The sequence below is a fragment of the Salvia hispanica genome, chromosome 5 (genome assembly GCF_023119035.1).
Source record: "Salvia hispanica cultivar TCC Black 2014 chromosome 5, UniMelb_Shisp_WGS_1.0, whole genome shotgun sequence".
NCBI classification, from domain to species: domain Eukaryota; kingdom Viridiplantae; phylum Streptophyta; class Magnoliopsida; order Lamiales; family Lamiaceae; genus Salvia; species Salvia hispanica.
Window position 1 is genome coordinate 1,427,456 of NC_062969.1, and position 18,138 is coordinate 1,445,593.

Genomic DNA, 18,138 nt, shown 5'->3' on the forward strand with positions numbered 1-18,138 from the left:
GTTACTACCTCCAGTCGCATCTTAGCAAATTCCCGTATGAGCTCCTCATTCTGTGTGAGGAAGGTGGCCACTTGGGGCATAGTCTTCCTGCTCAAGGCATCTGCCGCTACATTGGCCTTGCCTAGAGTGGTAATTTATACCACGGTCGTAATCATTGACTAATTCGAGCCATCTGCGTAGTCGCATGTTTAAATCCTTCTGCTCGAAGAAGTACTTAAGGCCCTTGTGGTCCGTGAAGATCTCACATCGAACTCCGTAGAGGTGATGTCTCCAAATCTTCAAGGCATGTACCACCGCTGCTAGTTCCAGCATCATGAGTGGGGTAATTTAGCTCGTGTGGCCTGAGTTGGCGTGACGCGTACGCAATCACCTTGCCATTCTGCATCAGTACGCATCCGAGTCCGGTCTTTGATGCATCGGTGTACACCACATAGTCTGCTCCTGGTGCCGGCACGGCTAAGACTGGTGCGGTGGTCAATTTTTCTTTTAATAATTGGAAACTTGCTTCACACTCCGGCGTCCAATTGACCTTAGCTCCTTTCTTGAGCTGTTGAGTCATTGGTCTGGCTATTTTAGAAAATCCTTCAATAAACCTTCGATAATATCCAGCCAAACCTAAGAAACTTCGAATCTCATTAGGTGTTGTTGGTGACTGCCAACGTTGTACTGCTTCCACCTTTGTAGGGTCTACTCGGATCCCTTCTGCCGTTACTATATGTCCAAGGAAATTCACCTCGTTGAGCCAGAACTCACACTTGCTAAACTTAGCATAGAGCTTCTCGGCTCTCAACGTCTCTAAGGTGGTTCTCAGATGTTCCTCGTGTTCCTTCTCGTTCTTCGAATAGATAAGTACATCATCTATAAAGACTAGGACGAACTTGTCCAAGTATGGGTGGAACACGCGGTTCATTAAGTCCATGAACACCGCCGGGGCATTTGTAAGCCCAAAAGGCATTACAGTGAATTCGTAATGGCCATATCTGGTGCGGAACGCCGTCTTGGGTACATCGTCATGTCGGACCTTCAGTTGGTGATAGCCTGATCTCAAGTCCATTTTTGAGAATACACCGGCCCCTCGAAGTTGGTCAAAAAGGTCATCAATCCTCGGTAGAGGATACTTGTTCTTGAGCGTCAGCTTGTTCAACTCTCGGTAGTCGATACACATTCTCAGTGTTCCGTCCTTCTTCTTCACGAAGAGCACTGGTGCGCCCCATGGTGACACACTGTGAATTCGTAATGGCCGCATCTAGTGCGGAACGCCGTCTTGGGTACATCATCATGTCGGACTTTCAGTTGGTAATAGCCTGATCTCAAGTCCATCTTCGAGAATACACCCGCCCCTCGAAGTTGGTCAAAAGGTCATCAATCCTTGGTAGAGGATACTTGTTCTTGAGCGTCAGCTTGTTCAACTCTCGGTAGTCGATACACATTCTCAGTGTTCCGTCCTTCTTCTTCACGAAGAGCACTGGTGCGCCCCATGGTGACACACTGGGTCGGATGAAACCGAGGTCTAGTAATTCCTGTAGCTGTATCTTGAGTTCTTCTAACTCTTTAGGCGCCATTCTGTATGGTGCCTTCGATACCGAGGCCGATCCTGGTTCGAGATCGATTGTGAATTCTAATTGCCTGTCTGGCGGCAATCCTGGTAGTGCGTCCGAAAAGACATCTGGGAATTCTCGTACCACTTCTACATCCTCAATCTTACGGTCCTCTTTCTCTTCTCCATTCAGATAAACGAGGTATGCAGAGCATCCTTTCCTTATCATAGTGGCCGCTTGTAGCGCAGAATCTATGGACTTTCGTCGCCTCACGGATATTCCGTGAAAGATTGTGGGTTCTTTCCCTGGGTATTGCACAGAGATCTGCCTTTCCTTACAAAGAATGGTAGCGTAGTTCTCGGCTAACCAATCCATTCCCAATATGATGTCGACGTTCCACATCAACATTACATGTAAATTGTGAGCCACTAACTTAAGGTTTCCCATAGTGAATTCTACGTTCGAGCAAGTTCGTGAGGTATCTTTAAGGCCTCCTATGGGTGAGAACACCCTCATCTTATGTTCGATTTCATCAGTAGGCAATTCTAAAGTATCCACGCAAGGTGCTGACATGAAAGAATGACAATAGGTATGTTGAGGAGAGTTCCCATACTTGCTAAATTGTCTTGCTCTTGGTTCCCTGCTCAATCTTAGGCTGCTTCTGCCTCGGTGCAGTAACTATAGTCTGAGTGGGAAACCTCTGGCGTAGCTGCCGCTGGTGATATGGTGATTAGGACTGTCTTTCTTCTTGGCTCAGCTTGAAGTGCCCGCAACTACGGACGCTGCCCTTAATAGTCCTGCCTCCCTCCTGTCCTAGTATTCTTGTACAGCATTCCCTGGAGAAATGTCCGCTTCTGCCACAATTAAGGCACCTATGTGTCCTAACTATGCACTTTCCACGGTGGTTTCTTGACCACTTAGCGCGGGGATGGGCCTTAGGTCGGTACTCAACCTTCTTATTGAGATCGGCTTCTCTACCGCCATTCTGCGATGGTTTTGGGGCAAGTTGTTGCTTCTTATTCTCATTTGAAGTACGTTTTCGTTTTCCCGATCGTTCCTTCATTCGTTGGTTTTATTGCGCCATATCTCAGATGATTTTCCTCTTGTCGAAGACATCCGTTCATTAAAACGTAATCTATGAGAGTGTTCATATTTTCACTAGATTTCGTTACCTAACGATGATCTTGATCTCCATTTCCTCGTGGCTCTCCTAGTTCACTTTGTTATTTGTGCCCCAAACGATTAATCACTTAGATAAATAAGTCTTGCACAACGAAAAGTCATTAGGTCTGTACGTATATAAGATTCCTTTACATTTCTCTTTTTGTGGCCTACATTCTATGTATATAGCGTAACGATCCATCCCATAGCAGCTCGTGACCGGCGGCACACAAGTGCGAAAAGTCCAAACAACTATGCCCTTCGTGATTGCCTTGTACTAAGAACTCGATGATTAATCAAACAGTCTTAACTTGGATAGGTACTGATGTCACCTAGAAGAAGCATGACTGCAAATTTCTTTTATTGAAAGGACTATAGAATATCCAAAGGGATAAGAATAACATCTCTTGCTCGACTGTTGTGAATTTTCGACCTCAAATCGTGACAATTGATTTTGAAGGCAAGTACTAAGTTCAATTGAACTTATCGTATCCATTCAAAGAACTTCAAGGTTCAAATGGTTTCAAATACTTAAACCCATCGAATTTGTGAATTCAATTCTTATGGGAACTTGAAAGAACATGAGGTAGGTCATGAGAATAAGATGATACTGTATGAACTCTCAATTTCCATAGTAGGCTTGTCAAATAAGATGGTTAAATTGTCCGTTCAAATTGACTAGATCCGGACATCAAGGATGATGATTTCAACATGTCAAGATCTCAGATGATTAGTCGCAAGAGGGTTTAGAAATGTAAACAATTGCCATTGATTAACGTTGATCATGGTTCACCAACATTATAATGTGGAAATCATGGAAATACATCAATGGATTCACAGGTAGCGACCAAAGTGAAAGAAATATTTTTGGAAAAGTCAACTACCATCAAGGAAAATGCAATACATTAGCCTTAACTTAGTGTTTCAGAAAGAAATCTTGAGCTAGAAATAATGCATGTAGTGGAACTGGACAAGAAAAATTCACTCATATAAGAACGAAATAGTCACAATATGGTTGCCAAATAAGGAGGTGAACAAAAGTTCCACTTATTGTGCCATTCTCTGAGAAGAAATGTCTGAAAAAATCAGCAACTTAAGGGTGAAGTTATACCGTGAGAGTTAAAGAATCTGGGATATTGATTTTATCAATGGTGGGTCATACGGGGGACAACAAACAACAAAGATGCTTGAGAACATATAAGTCTTTCGAATTTAAGATTTGAAAGTAAGTCACCATTTTCGTAAAAAAAAAATAAATAAATAAAATGATAGTGACTTATTACTTGCAAAAACGTGAGTCAATCAAAAGTCTTAAAAAGACGGCAGGACACCCTTGTTCAGGATGTTCAAAATGAGATTATTCTGGAGGGCATGGCCGTAAGCAACTTTAGAGTCGAAGGTTTATGACCGGAGCTTATGAAGTCAACACCTTACATTTTCTGAACAATGAGCTCAACTACTATAGCCAACAAATTGAAAGAGAGTCACAACTTTCGTAGGAGAAAAAAAAAATGAGGCATTAGTTGCATAAATCCAAGTCAATCTAAGGTCTAAAGTAGACGAGGGCATTTTCATTAAGGAGGTTCATAGAAAGAAATCGATGGGAATCCAAGTAAGTACTGTTGATCATAATCATCTGTTCCACTTATGTGACACTTTCTTGTTTGTTCTTTCGGAGCTTGTACATGATCAGAGCGTTCCAGGAAACCATAGATTCCAAGCTAGGATTCCTGGTGTTACAACTAATAGCTGTCGTTGAAGGTCATATTTTCATAATGATCTCGATAAGTCAGGACGTTCATTCTCGTAAAACATTGCACTCTCCATCGTGCTTCACAGCGTGCTATAAGCATTGTTTCTAGATCACGTAGCCTCCTTGACTTGCTACGCAAGACTGGATCACTTAATTTGATCGTAAGTACGATATCTTTTCGTGTAAGGATACACCTCCTTTACTAGATCAAGGGTACGCTCATTTTGATTATGATTGAGTTCATGAAGACAAAGGGAACTTCATGTTGTTCCCATCATTTAAAACGTTCAACAGACGCCCATGTGCCGTAGGTAGTTTCTCGTATCTCGTCTGATCGTTACCATCTAAGAATAGATGGGTTATTTATAAATTGTTAGGTTCATTCTTGTACATTTGGAATTGTTCCAATTACAACATCATGGATCGTGGTCTCGTCAAGAGATAGGGTAGAGGAAAAGGTGTGGGGTCCACTTTTAGACACATTCATCTATATTTCCTCATTCTTAAAACAAAATTAGGGGTTTGCCCTAACTTGCATATACTCGTTCATTTTATCGCTTAGAAAAGCGGTAAGGAAGTCATCAACTTACAACTCTGTTCAAGAGCGTTTAGTCTAACGTACTTCTTAGGCATTCTATGTTCGCATGCGTTAGTCATTCCGTAACTTCCTAAAAAGTTCCTTAATCTATCATCATACTTCACATAATCGAGCATGTGTAACTGATAATACTTTAGCATTTGTCTCAAAGACATCCTTATGCTTAACAATTTAAACTTGAAATTCCATGGTTCGTAGGAAAAATGGAATTTACATGCTTTTCCTTGAAAACCCTGAATATTTTCACAATATCTTCAAAAAGAAATCATTTTTTTTTTTCAAGTTCTTTCATGAATAACTGAAAATTTTTCTGGTAAAAACTTCTTTCTTACCTCATTGCTGCAGTTGAACGTGACGAGTCGAGGTGTTGGGTCCTTTTAAGCTTTCCATTTTAGTACTATCCTAGTCTAGTACTATCATTCTCGACTAAGGCTTGAAAAGAAGGTTCTTGGGTCCAGAGCGAAAGAACGGTGCTCTGATACCACTCTGTCACGACCACAACTCCCTAGTGCTAGTGAGCGTAGCTATTTCGCGACTAAAAATTCTCAATAATCAAGGGACAACAATAAAAGGATGAAATCACTTAAATCAATAGTATCAAAGGCATATGGGTTCATAGTCAAAACGTGTTCAGAGTATCAAGACTAAGTTCATAGCTTTCTAGCACATAATTCTAGATTTGCAGCGGAAGAGTCCAAGACAAAATAGCACGTATGAAGACATGCTACTTTGGGTTACCTAACTACTTATTTAAAAGTCTTGTCCCAACACCTTCGCCTCCTCGTACACGTTCAACCTGCACATTTGAAAATAACATGCAGGGCTGAGTATTTGATATACTCAGTGGGCACATTGCCAAAAATGGTTTTATCTTTAATTGTCAATGCCAGAGTTGAGTGATCACGGGGTTTTACTTAAAAAGACCCGAGTCACTAAAATACTTTTCCTTTAGTAAAGATTTGATTGCGCAATCACATAACATAGATATACCATATCTGAAACTGATGTGAACCGGGAATGTGGCCACATTCCACGACGGTCACTGGACCGGCCAACCCCTTTTGTTAGCTCACGGTCCCCTTATGTGTACACTAGTCCGAGTAGGGTTTGCGGCCCTACTGGGACCCGAATTCGATTTAACTTGAATTGGCATAGCCAAGCAGATAGGTAATCATAAAACAAAACATGGCATGACAACATACTTGAGCAAAGATTCACATTTTCATACTGAAATCACATTTTGAAAGAAATGCCCACCTGCTAAGTCCGGAGAACTTCTATTTTCTTGAAAACAAATACTTGAGCATTTAATAAAGTATGGATTCTTGGAAAATTCACATTTAATAAAGTATGGATTCTTGGAAAATTCACATTTAAATCTTTCATTGAATTTTTCTTAAGGTGAGTCGCCTGCCGGTCGGTCCTTCGCGCCTTACTTTAATATGTTTCCATCTTTGAAAACTCGATAAATTTATTTGGGAATTAATTAATTAAGGTTCAAGCTCAAATTCCTTAAATTAATTCCAAGCTCACATAAATAATTCTCGGCTCAAATATTTAATCTCAGCCCAACTTCTCAATTAAAATTGGTCCATGCTCCATTCTCCTTTAAAACATTTAGGACCATTTCACCACTAATTCCATTGAGTCCATCTAACTAATTAAGTCAGCCACCACTTCAAATAATTACTAAAGCCCAACTAAAATAAATAAGGTGGCCCAATAAAGAAAAAAAAAGTGTCCAATTATGCTACTTCCTTCTCCATCGTCATTTCCCCCAAATTCCCTTTCCAATTAAAATCCCTAATCTAGAAATGAAGCGAAGCAGCGGCGCCTCCATCTTTTCCTCACGGTTCTTCGCCGTTTCAATCGATCGCCGAAATCCGATGGCGTATACTTTCTCCTCACGCCTCTCTCTTTCCTCCGTCGTCTCCGGTGAATCAACGCCCACCGTGATCCCTTTCTCCTCCGCGAATTAATTGGTGGAGAGGAGGCGTCGCCTCTCTCCCACGGCGTTGCCCTTGGTGAGCAGTCGTCCCCGGCGGCCGCCTTTCGCTGTTGCTCCAGCGGCGAAGTCACCAATCGAGGGGAAAGGCGCCTAGATCGTGGAACTCAGGTTCGTCATCGCGCCTACGTCGTCAGCCTCGGCGAGTGAAGCCGCTGACCGCCCCGCCTCGCCTCTGCTGCGTCGGCAATCGCTTCGTCGCCGGACAGCCTAAAGCTAAGTTCTTTATACAACTTCTTTTAATTTGTTTGGCAGTAGCTTATGTTTTGAGATGAAGTCTTGTACATGCTAATGTTGTGGGAATCTATGGAGCTCTATGTTCTCTAAGTTCTTGGCTAAACCATGTTGTTCTACAATGATGCAAGAGGGATTTGTTGAGGGGGTTACCTCTCGAACTTGTAGCTTGAATCTCTAGTTTCCAAAATTCTCAAAGTTTACTCTCTCTTTGAAGCTCCTATGGGTGTGGGAGTTGTCTGCAAGAACTCTGCAGAAACTCTACTCCAAGCCCTCACTCTCAAACTTGCCATTGTGGCTGAAAATTCAAAGTGTATGAGAAAGGGAGTTCGAATGTGGTGTGGAGTTATTTATAGGCGAAGTGTGGTGTACCCGTGAGGCCTTAAATGGTTGTTGTACCATTTGTTGTTATGCTGCAGCAAATCTCACTTTTAGAGATCACATTGCCTCTCCTTTATGGCTGCAACTTGGTATTTTATGGGTACCTAGTACTAGTTAGTAATTGGAATTGTTTGATTGTGCAGAGAAGCAGGTGGCTGTTGTGCCAAAGGAGCTGCAGGGCTGACTTGCCTCTTATGGTGATTCTTTGGTCATCTATAACTAAAGAAAAGTTGTCTCCATCCCTATGGTAAGAGCCCCTTTTGTTTTCTTTTGATCCTTAGTGGACAAAAACTGATCTCCACCTTGCAGGTCGAGAAAAACTTGGTTGCCAAGCTGCTGACCGGGACAGCTTGATACCCCGGCCCAACGGCTGATCGGAAAACGGCCGCAACTTTCGGCCCGGAAAAAGAGACCCGATGCCATTTGTTCCATACACATTTATCTTTCCCTTTCTTTGTTTCCTTTATTGGAAGCCTTGTTCTAAGTATTGTAGTATTTTGAAGATTAGTTGTTCGTTTATTGAGTAAGAATTGCTATTCGAAAATTCCTGACATTCTACAATGTAAATTCCAATTGTTTAGTTCATTTGATTTTCACTTCAAGGTTTTTGTTTTGCGAACTATCAACACTAAGCATTAGTAAGTAATGAGTTCTTATTTAACACAACGAAGCAATAGAGCGAAGATTCTTTAGTTCGACATTAAACATCAACGAAAAGGATAATGAAAGAAGCGGGTATTACAACATAAACCAAGCAAAAATGCTAACCGAAATGATTGATCCAGTGATGAAGCTAGACATTTCCCGTTGGGAACAGACATTTCATAGTGTCCTAGTCAAGATTTTGCTTGAATTCAATCATAAGCTATATCACAACTCAAAGAAATTTAACAAATACCGAATTATAAATTAATTGCTTGCAAATATTCGAATTATACCAAAGTTTTGGTAACCAACACATTTTTCGTCAAAAATATTGGATATTTTAGATTTAGATACATTTGGCATAAGTTCAAATTTTCTTGTCCAATATTGACTTTTAGTGATTCTGATGTCACATGTGCTGTTGAGAAGCTCTAGATGATAATTCTAATTGTACATCGTAAAATCCAAATTCTGAAAAAGAAGAACATAGAGTTTCGAGAAAATAACTTTTAACCCAATTTAGACTAATTTTTTAACCAAAACCCCAATATTGTGTGTATTTGGATTTTAAATCAGGAATCGAGTCGTTGGCCAACTGAAATTGGAATACACAAATTTTTTTAAAAAAATTCAAATTTCATTTATTTTAAAACCAAAACAATAACATTAGTTAAAAATCCAAATTTGGAAACAGTATATAATTACAAGTCAGATCTTCTATTCCATTGCATGATTAATAATGTAATAAAAGAAAATCTATAACAAAAATTTCGTACATAATTTTTCTCAAATTGTAGAAATGCAATGCAAATTCATGAATCCCATAACAAAAAAATTGGATCATAATCTAGTGGATCACAAACCCTAGTCTGAGGTTGACAATCCGAACTAGTCAACTCAAAAGATTCATCCCAAATACTCCCTCCGACATCATTAAACATGATACTATGATCTTCACTTGCAACCCAATCATTGTAATCAAACTGGGGGCACCAAAACTCTTCATCCTCTACCATTGATGGTGGAAATTTATCACCCATTGAATCCAATTCGGGTTGTGTAATAGTCTCGAATGAAAACGTGGATTCATGAATATTTTTCATGGCATCATTTGAAGCTATTTCCAATAAGTGATTTTCATTATCCATGGAAGAAGAAGTTGATGGATTAGGCCTTTTTCGTCGCGCTACACGTGTGTTCCAGAAGTTCTTGATGTCGTTGTCTGTTCTCCCCGGGAGTTCGGCTGCTATGGCTGACCACCTGTGTCAATGCAACAATCTTAATAGGCAAATCAAACTAAATTTGGTCTGAATTTTTAGGAAAGATGAGTACTTGTTGCCGATTTGGTCATGCAATTTGATGACGAGATCCTCTTCTTCCTTGCTGAAATTGCCCCTTTTGACGCCTGGTTTCAAGTGATTCACCCACCGCAATCGGCAGCTCTTCCCACATCTTTTCAGACCTAATTTATTATAATTGGATTTTCAATTTGATTAGTCACATATGTATAATCAAAATCGGCTTATTGCGAGCACTAACTATGCTCGCCAATGAATGAACATTGGGGGAAGCAAAAGTGCTCGCAAGGGCTTTATACCAACTACATTGGCGAGAATCTGCATAATTCAGGAGCTCGCCAATCATAAACCGACCTTATGAACATAATTTATTTAACGAAAAATAGTGAGTCTCATTTATATATTAATTTTATAATGAAATATGAATGCAGTGATTTAATAGACTGTGACACCATTTACCCAAAATGAAAAAAATAATTAAATGTGACTTTAAACTGCGAATGTTCGAAATTCTAGCAAATAGGATTTAAATTATATCGCGGATGAAGAGAATATCTTGGAATTCAGAAGATGTAACAAAAATGAATCTCAAGTAAATCAAAACACGTGCCCAAACGAACATAATTCATTATACTCCATAAGTAGTCTAATTGTGCAATTTTATACCATGTGTTACAAATTGTAAATCAAATTTGAAAATTATGTAACAATCTACTAACCGGCATATTTTGGAAGTAATCTCCAATTCCAATGGCCATGGGAGAGAATGAAAGCCCTCAACTTGTCATCCTCTTCTTCACTCCAAGCTCCCTTCTTCATTCCATTACTATCAAAACAAGGTGATCTCACCATTTTCTCTTACACTAACCTCAACTTTTTTGCCTTTTTAGTTCTAGGGTTTTGTACATATATATACATAAGCTCACTAGGTTTCTTATACTAACAAACAGACAAACCCACAGCCGTTGCTCTTCAACCGTCAACGTCGATACGAAACAGCGTAAGAAGATGGTAGTTTGTCATACAAAAATGTTTGATTTATGAAAACATGCCTCAACAAAAGGATTAAAAATATAGGAAAAAAATTAAGAAGCAACAAAGAGATTTCCCCTTTTCAAAAGCGTCATGGTCATTAAGGAAAACTAAGTAGTAGGGCTAATGTGTACATAATTTTCAATTGAATATGACAAAGCTTGAAAACGACGTTAAAGGTGCATGTATTAGTGAAGAGATTAGTGTGAAATAGAGTCATTATGGATCTAACTTTGTTTTATTAACAATTAGTTTTTTCAACGCTAAAAAGTTGACCCCTCTAGTTTCGAGGATTCATTAAAATCAACAAAAAATATTCTCTACCCCTTTATAGATTGTGCAATGGACTATTTCGGATGTTGTGGAAATGTTTACTTAATTATTTTGGCTTTCTATATTTTGAGATGAAAAAAAATTAAAACACAAATATCCAAGACCAAAAGTGAAGTCGTCATTAATGGAGCTCCCACTCATTGCAATATAACCAATATTAAACGTTTGAGGAAAATAGATTGAATAATCCTAATTGACTAGTCTATAATTTATTTTCGAACTTCAAGAACAAGAAGCATATCACATTTTCTTAATCAAACTTGTATAAAGAACATGGGAATCTCCAGGTATTTATGCTCATGATAACAGCCAATAAGCCACATGATCGTGTATATGTCAGGATAAAATATATTAAAATAATAATCTAATACTAGTATTTAATTAAGAGGGCACTTTTATGGATATTTAAAAACTGAACTGTCCTTTGTCTAATTAAGGATTTGGGTATTAAAATCTAGTTTTAAAGTGTACTCCTTGTGCATATAAATAGCATAATCGTATATTCCTTGTATTAAATAAATAAAAAACACTAATTAATGTTAATGTATATATATCTCTATAGTCTATCTTGATAAATACGGTATCATCTCTATAGTTAATGTAATTTTTTGAAAACATAGTGTTCATTGCCAGCTCATTCTCCATTCCTTTCCACGAATTGCTCTAATTTTCTTCCAAAGACTTTCCAGTGTAAATGGGAATGTCAATTTTCTTCACCGAGTATAAATAAATTATGGGGTTTTATTTTCTTTCAAACTTTCCTTTTATTCAAAACCGAGGTTTCGTGATAGATTTAGTAGTGCCCAAACACTAACCTTGACCCCATGATTGTTGGGGATTTAATAATCAATGTTAAACGATGTTTGACATCAAGAAAGCAAGTTTAATCCTTAACACTAGAATATGTAGTATGCATGCATAATCACTAAAATTAAAAAGGAGTGTTCACATCATCGGAATATAATATATTCAATTGAAGCACAAAAAAAATCTTACTACAATGTAAAAATATGATACTAACATAGAATACTAGAAAATTGCATAATAACAAACCTATCTATGAAGAAATATACCTATTTATTTGTCACTTGTTCACATGTACTTATCAAAGAAATTGATATTCATATAGATTGGTCATAGAGAAAAAGATGTTCATCTTTGTATTTAGGGAAACACTTTTAGATGACCTTTTCTTCGTCAAACTCATAGTGCTACTTATTTGAATTATATGACTTGATACATGCAACTTGCAACTAATGTCATAGATGCAGTGTATTATAGATGTTTTTTGTTTTTATTTAATATTTTACCATAGATGATCTCTTATGTATTTCAATACCTTGAGAAAGGCAAGTTGCAAGTGAGCTAACCCCACATACTAATATATTTCTATATATCGAATTTGATATTGTTATATGTGTTATATAGTCAAAAAATATCTCAATCTAACATCATATCATGTTTTATCTCATTTGTTCATAAGCTATGATAATTTTAAAGACAAATTATACAATATTAAAATAAACAGTATTAGATACAATAATTGTTTGTATAAATATGTTATTATTTGTCCCACAAATGGGTTGTTGGTCGTTTACTAGGTTTTCTTATTGGTTCATTTATCCTTCTTCTTTATAACCTATGAGAGAAAAAATTCAATAAAACTAATAGTATAGGCAAATGTATGACATTATTATACACAATTTTAAATATTAATTACATATGAATATTAAGTCTCACTTAGCTTTAATTGTTACAAAAATATGATGAATAGTGTGTATGTACAAGTATATTTTTTCATAATAATAACTATTTTAAAAATGATATTACAAATATATGAATCCAAATTCAGAAACTCGTATGTTCTGAACTAAACTAGTGCTCTATATCGAAGTGTTCAGTAAAAGTATAAATTTAATCTAAGTAATAAAATTGAGAAGAGCTTGGCTTGTTACCACACCCAATTAATATCCATAGTCTTTGCTTAATTCAAACCTTTTAAGTTCCAAGCTACCGAATGTTAAACTGAAAAATATCTTAATTAAATTCAATTACGGAGGGGAAATTTGAATAAAATTTATTCCTGCAACCGTGTGAAATATTCATAATGGGAACGATTAATTTAGTCGAAAAATAATTGTTGTTTCATAAAAGACCACAATAATGTATTTTTGCTTACGTCAAGAAGCGTACATGAACCAACGTCACGAAACCAATCAAGTTGAAAATAAATATTAAATAAAATCGAATGTGAAACAAAGAGTGTTCAGATTATACCAAATTTGGAGTAGGAATTTTTTGTTTATCGTCTCGAAATTTTTTAATTTAATCGGATATAGTAATTAATATTTTTAAAGGTAGGATTTTGTTTGTATGCGGCTGCTGCATTATTATATTAATTGTATGGTTCATTCATTCATTGAGATTTACAAAAAAAATAAAATAAACCCCCGCCTTCTGCTGACTTTAGATGGGGCACATCTACCTTTTAATTTTTATATTCACTTTTATGGAGCATATAATTTAAAGATAAATCTTTGGATAATTAATGTTTAGCATTATATATTTAACATTTTTACAAAATTTCAATAATTTTCACCTGGTAAATTTATTCATCTTAATTAGATTGTTTTGTGCAAGTTATGGTATTTGGATTAATCGTCCTAAATTAAATACTCCTAAACAGAATGTTTGACAAATTACTTATCTATTTATGGTACACATAGTACCTTCATATCATATGGGACAAATAACATAAATTTGGTTGACGAAAGTCAACATATTCTACAGAAATTATGACTTTGAAAGAATTGAAAGAAAAGAAGTTATCTTTTTTTCTTTTTTTTTTTTTTTTTTTTTTTTCTTTTTATCTATATATCTCCACCCCAACAAATAGATTTTCGTGTACATTAATGATCTCCATATTAGATTTTTAGTGTTATTTTTGGGATTTGGGATTCTTCTTTGTGGGTTGGGGGTCTTTTAAGTCACATATTTTCGTTTTGATGGTCAAATGAATCACGATTAGGATAAAATAAACTTTATCTAATAAACTTTGCTGAATTAATCAATATCATGGTGAGAATGGCAAGGAATATCTCAAGGCTCTCATAACTTGCTTTATTAGCAATTTTTTTAATCAAAAATATAACAAATGTGAAATAATTAAAATACACCTTTTTACAAGGGTAGCAAGTTGCACACAGGTCGAAGTTTAGATTCGTTCTTATGCAATAACCTCCAAATGTATATAATTTTATATACACTTGAAAAATCAAGTATGACAGACTTGACTTATCTAACGCGCTTGTAAAGTTTGACCTGAGAGTTGTGGGGACAAAGGACCACTTAATATTTGTTAAATGTAATTAAATCTTTAACACAGTAGATTCTCCCTAATTACATTATTATACCACCATGTTCACAACACAATAAGAGGCGCCAATTTACAATAATGAGGCGTCATAAAGATATTCCTCAATACAAATATTTTCATTTATGGAAAAATAAAACTCGAGCCATTTACACAAAATGAATCAATCTACACTATTTCACAATAATTTTGTAATAAAATCACAACTAATTTAGTACACTGTCACCACAGTTTTATGTCCAAAAATTCTTCTCCAAACGATTGATAAGACCAGAAATTCAAATCCCCTTCGAGATCCGAAGAATTTGAGCTGCAAAAACTGTTGCCACCATCCGAAGAATTAGGGCTGCCATTCTGCATTTCTTGGAATAAAAACTCAAAGTCGGAAAACTGATCCTCCACCGGAAATGGAGGCAAGTCCGAATTAATTGAATCGTGAATCGAAACATCTTCTTGAGCTCGAGTGAATTTATGTAAATCTGCAATGGGGCTAAGAGCATCGATATTTGCAAATTCTTGTTGATGATCATCTTTTGTCACACAAGAGGAAGATGATGATGAAGATGGAGATCGGCCTTGTCGGCCGCGCTTCTTTATGTGGGCGTGCCAGTAGTTCTTGATCTCGTTGTCAGTTCGCCCGGGAAGCTTTCCAGCAATGGTTGACCACCTGAAATAATAAAAATGGAGCTAAACTAGTTAGTGGAAAATGGTTTTTTTTTAAATAAAAATAAAAATATGTGTGAGGATTAGTTTAGTTTGAATTTCTTACTTGTTTCCTAGTTTGTTATGCATTTTGATGATGAGATCCACTTCTTGTTTTGTGAATTTTTCCCTTTTTAGGCCTGGTTTGAGATAATTCACCCATCTCAATCTGCAACTCTTTCCACATCTTGACAATCCTGAAATAAATTAATTTGCAACAAATGAGAAAGAGAAATTTGACCTAATTTGAGAAATTTATTTAGGGTTCATCGAATCGAAAGTGGTCGGAAAATGGACTAACCGGCTAAGGACGGGACGAGGCGCCAGTTGTTGTGGCCGAATTGCATAACAAAAGACCTTAATCTTTCATCCTCTTCTTTATTCCAAGCACCTCTCTTCATGCCGTTGCTATCGAAAGTAGGTGGTTTCACCATTTTTAGGCTTGCCTTGAATCTCGAAACTAGACAAGTTCACTCCTATTTATGGTCATGGGGGAGTTTTAAATTCGGAAATAACATAGGAAACCCCAATTTTAGGAATAGAAAAATGTTGCCTAAGTAGAGACACGCTATTGAAAATTTGAAATGGATGAGTGAGGAAATGTATAGGTTGGTTGTCTATTTGGATAGTACTATGATTAAAAATAATACGTTTAATTATGACTGTTTGCATATATTTTAATAAATGCTCAATAGTAAATGTGCAAATGAGTGAAAAAAGAGCTCACGTTTGGCAATTTTTTATGTAAATAAATTTATGAAAGTTAAGAAAAATATAAGGGATAGTAACGAGGCAGTTATCAAAAATAAAAGCATTATTTTGTTATAATTAGTTGAATGTTGTATATATTTGTGAGTCATTAGTCGTTTTAAAGAATTTCAGATACAAAAAGATTCTTATTTTATACTCCCATTGATATAAAACATATATACAAAATTTATAGGAATACACACTTATATAATAGTACTATTAAATTAATATTTATATCTCATTGGCATCAAAGTATTAAATATCAAAAAATCACAATATTTACTAGTTTAAAGAATTATAGTCATTTCAGAAAAGAAAAAAAAAACTTTTATAAAGTATGAAGTATGTCCGATCATCAAGTTGACTTGATACGACGTCATTTTACAAATAAAAATTCTATTGAACAACTAGATACGGCTGATTTGGAAACTTGGGGATTTTTAATTGCTAAGAATTAATCATTATGAGGTAATTTTAATATTTATAGAATTATTTATGTAGTGTACAAGTTGCTAATTATCTATTTGTATATAATATGGCGAATTTTCAGTGCTGATTCAACTTCACATGGTCATTTGCCAAAAAAGGATGGTAACGATCTATCTGGATTTTTTTAATGCTAGTAGGCTTACAGTTGAGAAATCTAAAATTCAAATTGTTGGTTAATGTTTGTCTGTTTGATGTAATGGATAACAGTTGTAATATCTTTTATTAGTATAAAACGAATTTTGATACAAACTTTTATTATATATTTGATTTCAAATAATAAAATATAGAGGGAATTACAAATTTGATTCAAAAAAAAAAATGAGATTACCGGTGTAAAAAAGGGGTGATGTAGATTTAAATTCAAGTTGGGATCAAAATAAAAATAAATACCTAAAATAATATTTTTCATTTTTAAAAATATGTAGTAATATACTCCCTCCGTCCCCCATTAAGAGTCACACTTTTCCATTTCGGTCCGTCCCCAATTAAGAGTCACACTTTATTTTTACCATAAATAGTAAGTAGGTCCCACATTCCACTAACTCAATTCACTCACATTTTATTATAAAACTAATATAAAAAAATGGGTCTCACATTTCACTAACTTTTTCAACCAACTTTTCTTTACATTTCTTAAAACCCGTGTCCGGTCAAAGAGTGACTCCTAATAGGGGACGAAGGGAGTAATTTAATAATTCAAAAACCTAAAAATTTAAAACTACATTTCCAAAGACTAAATTTACAGTTCACTAAAAATTAATTACATATCTTACAGTACATCTAATATATGCATTTTTATAAGTTTACAAATCTTACATCGAAAAAAGAGAAAGAGGATCTTTGTATTCTACATTCCTTAAATATTAGGAGTATTCGAGACAAAAATGGGAGCAGCAGCCCACGTGCGTATTATACACGTAGGTCTTTAAAATATAGTAGTACGAGAGTATTTTTTACAATTATATACCTAATCTATGAAAACAATATATTTACATTTCGATCTTCGCATTATTAGATGACTTGGGTTATATACACTGTATTGATTAACGTAACCATCCGACATCATTATCGAATAGTACTAATTATTTAAGTTAATTATTACTCGCGGGTGTAAGATTCAGACATCTATTTAAATTGTAAAAATGCATGCGTATATTAAATGACATATACAATTTTGTTTTTATTACAATAAAATTTTTACTCATTTATTCCATTAAAAATGAAACATTTTTCTTTTTAAGATGACCCATTTGAAAAATGAAATGTTTCATAAAATGAAAACAACATCTATGCTTTTTTTTTATCTCTTAGTGCTTTATTCTCTCATTATTAACTCACAAAATAACACTACATAAAATCTCATGTTAAAAAACAAATGTTTCATTTCTAATAGGAGAGAGGGAGTATTGCTTATTCCTTTTGTGAGATTATTAGCAATTTAGCATATCTTATTACAAGTCACTCAAAGTAGTACTCCCTCCGTCTCACTCAAGTGGAACATTTCTAATTCGGCACAGAATTTTATGTGGTGTTACTTTGTGAATAAAGCGGAGAGAATAAAGTAAGAGAGAGAGAGAAAAAAAATAGTAAGAGAGATGTTTCTATATAGTAGCACATCCCAAAATGAAAAATACGTCGTTTAGAGTGGGACGGAGATAGTATTAATTAAAATAAAAAATTTCGTACCAGTTATGATTAAACTAACTCAAGGATATAGTATTACATTTAAATTAAAAACCTTATATGCATTTAATACAGTATAAAATATAAGTGTTGATACACCATAAAGTGGCAAGTCATTCGCGTTGAGTTGTAATCGAGTTAGCCTGGTTTCGACCTAACACAA

At 35.6% G+C, this 18,138-nt stretch overlaps 2 protein-coding genes and 1 long non-coding RNA gene across 3 annotated transcripts; 1 reads left to right on the plus strand and 2 right to left on the minus strand.

The window, feature by feature from the left end:
- Window positions 1-6,361: 6,361 nt before the first annotated feature.
- LOC125188903 lies at window positions 6,362-8,272 on the plus strand. The gene is made up of 2 exons (XR_007170798.1): window positions 6,362-7,917; window positions 7,980-8,272. It is a non-coding gene; the product is annotated as an uncharacterized LOC125188903 (long non-coding RNA).
- Window positions 8,273-9,127: 855 nt separating this feature from the next.
- Window positions 9,128-10,465, minus strand: LOC125188197 (transcription factor MYB10-like). Its single transcript, XM_048084956.1, has 3 exons — window positions 10,333-10,465; window positions 9,648-9,777; window positions 9,128-9,575 (listed from the first exon to the last, which is right to left on the minus strand). The coding sequence occupies exons 1-3, from the start codon at window positions 10,463-10,465 to the stop codon at window positions 9,128-9,130; spliced, it is 711 nt and encodes a 236-aa protein (XP_047940913.1).
- A 3,986-nt stretch (window positions 10,466-14,451) lies between these two features.
- Window positions 14,452-15,493, minus strand: LOC125190863 (transcription factor MYB10-like). Its single transcript, XM_048088275.1, has 3 exons — window positions 15,355-15,493; window positions 15,121-15,250; window positions 14,452-15,018 (listed from the first exon to the last, which is right to left on the minus strand). Exons 1-3 carry the CDS (start codon window positions 15,485-15,487, stop codon window positions 14,574-14,576), a joined length of 708 nt encoding a protein of 235 aa, XP_047944232.1. The 5' UTR covers window positions 15,488-15,493; the 3' UTR covers window positions 14,452-14,573.
- Window positions 15,494-18,138: the final 2,645 nt, after the last annotated feature.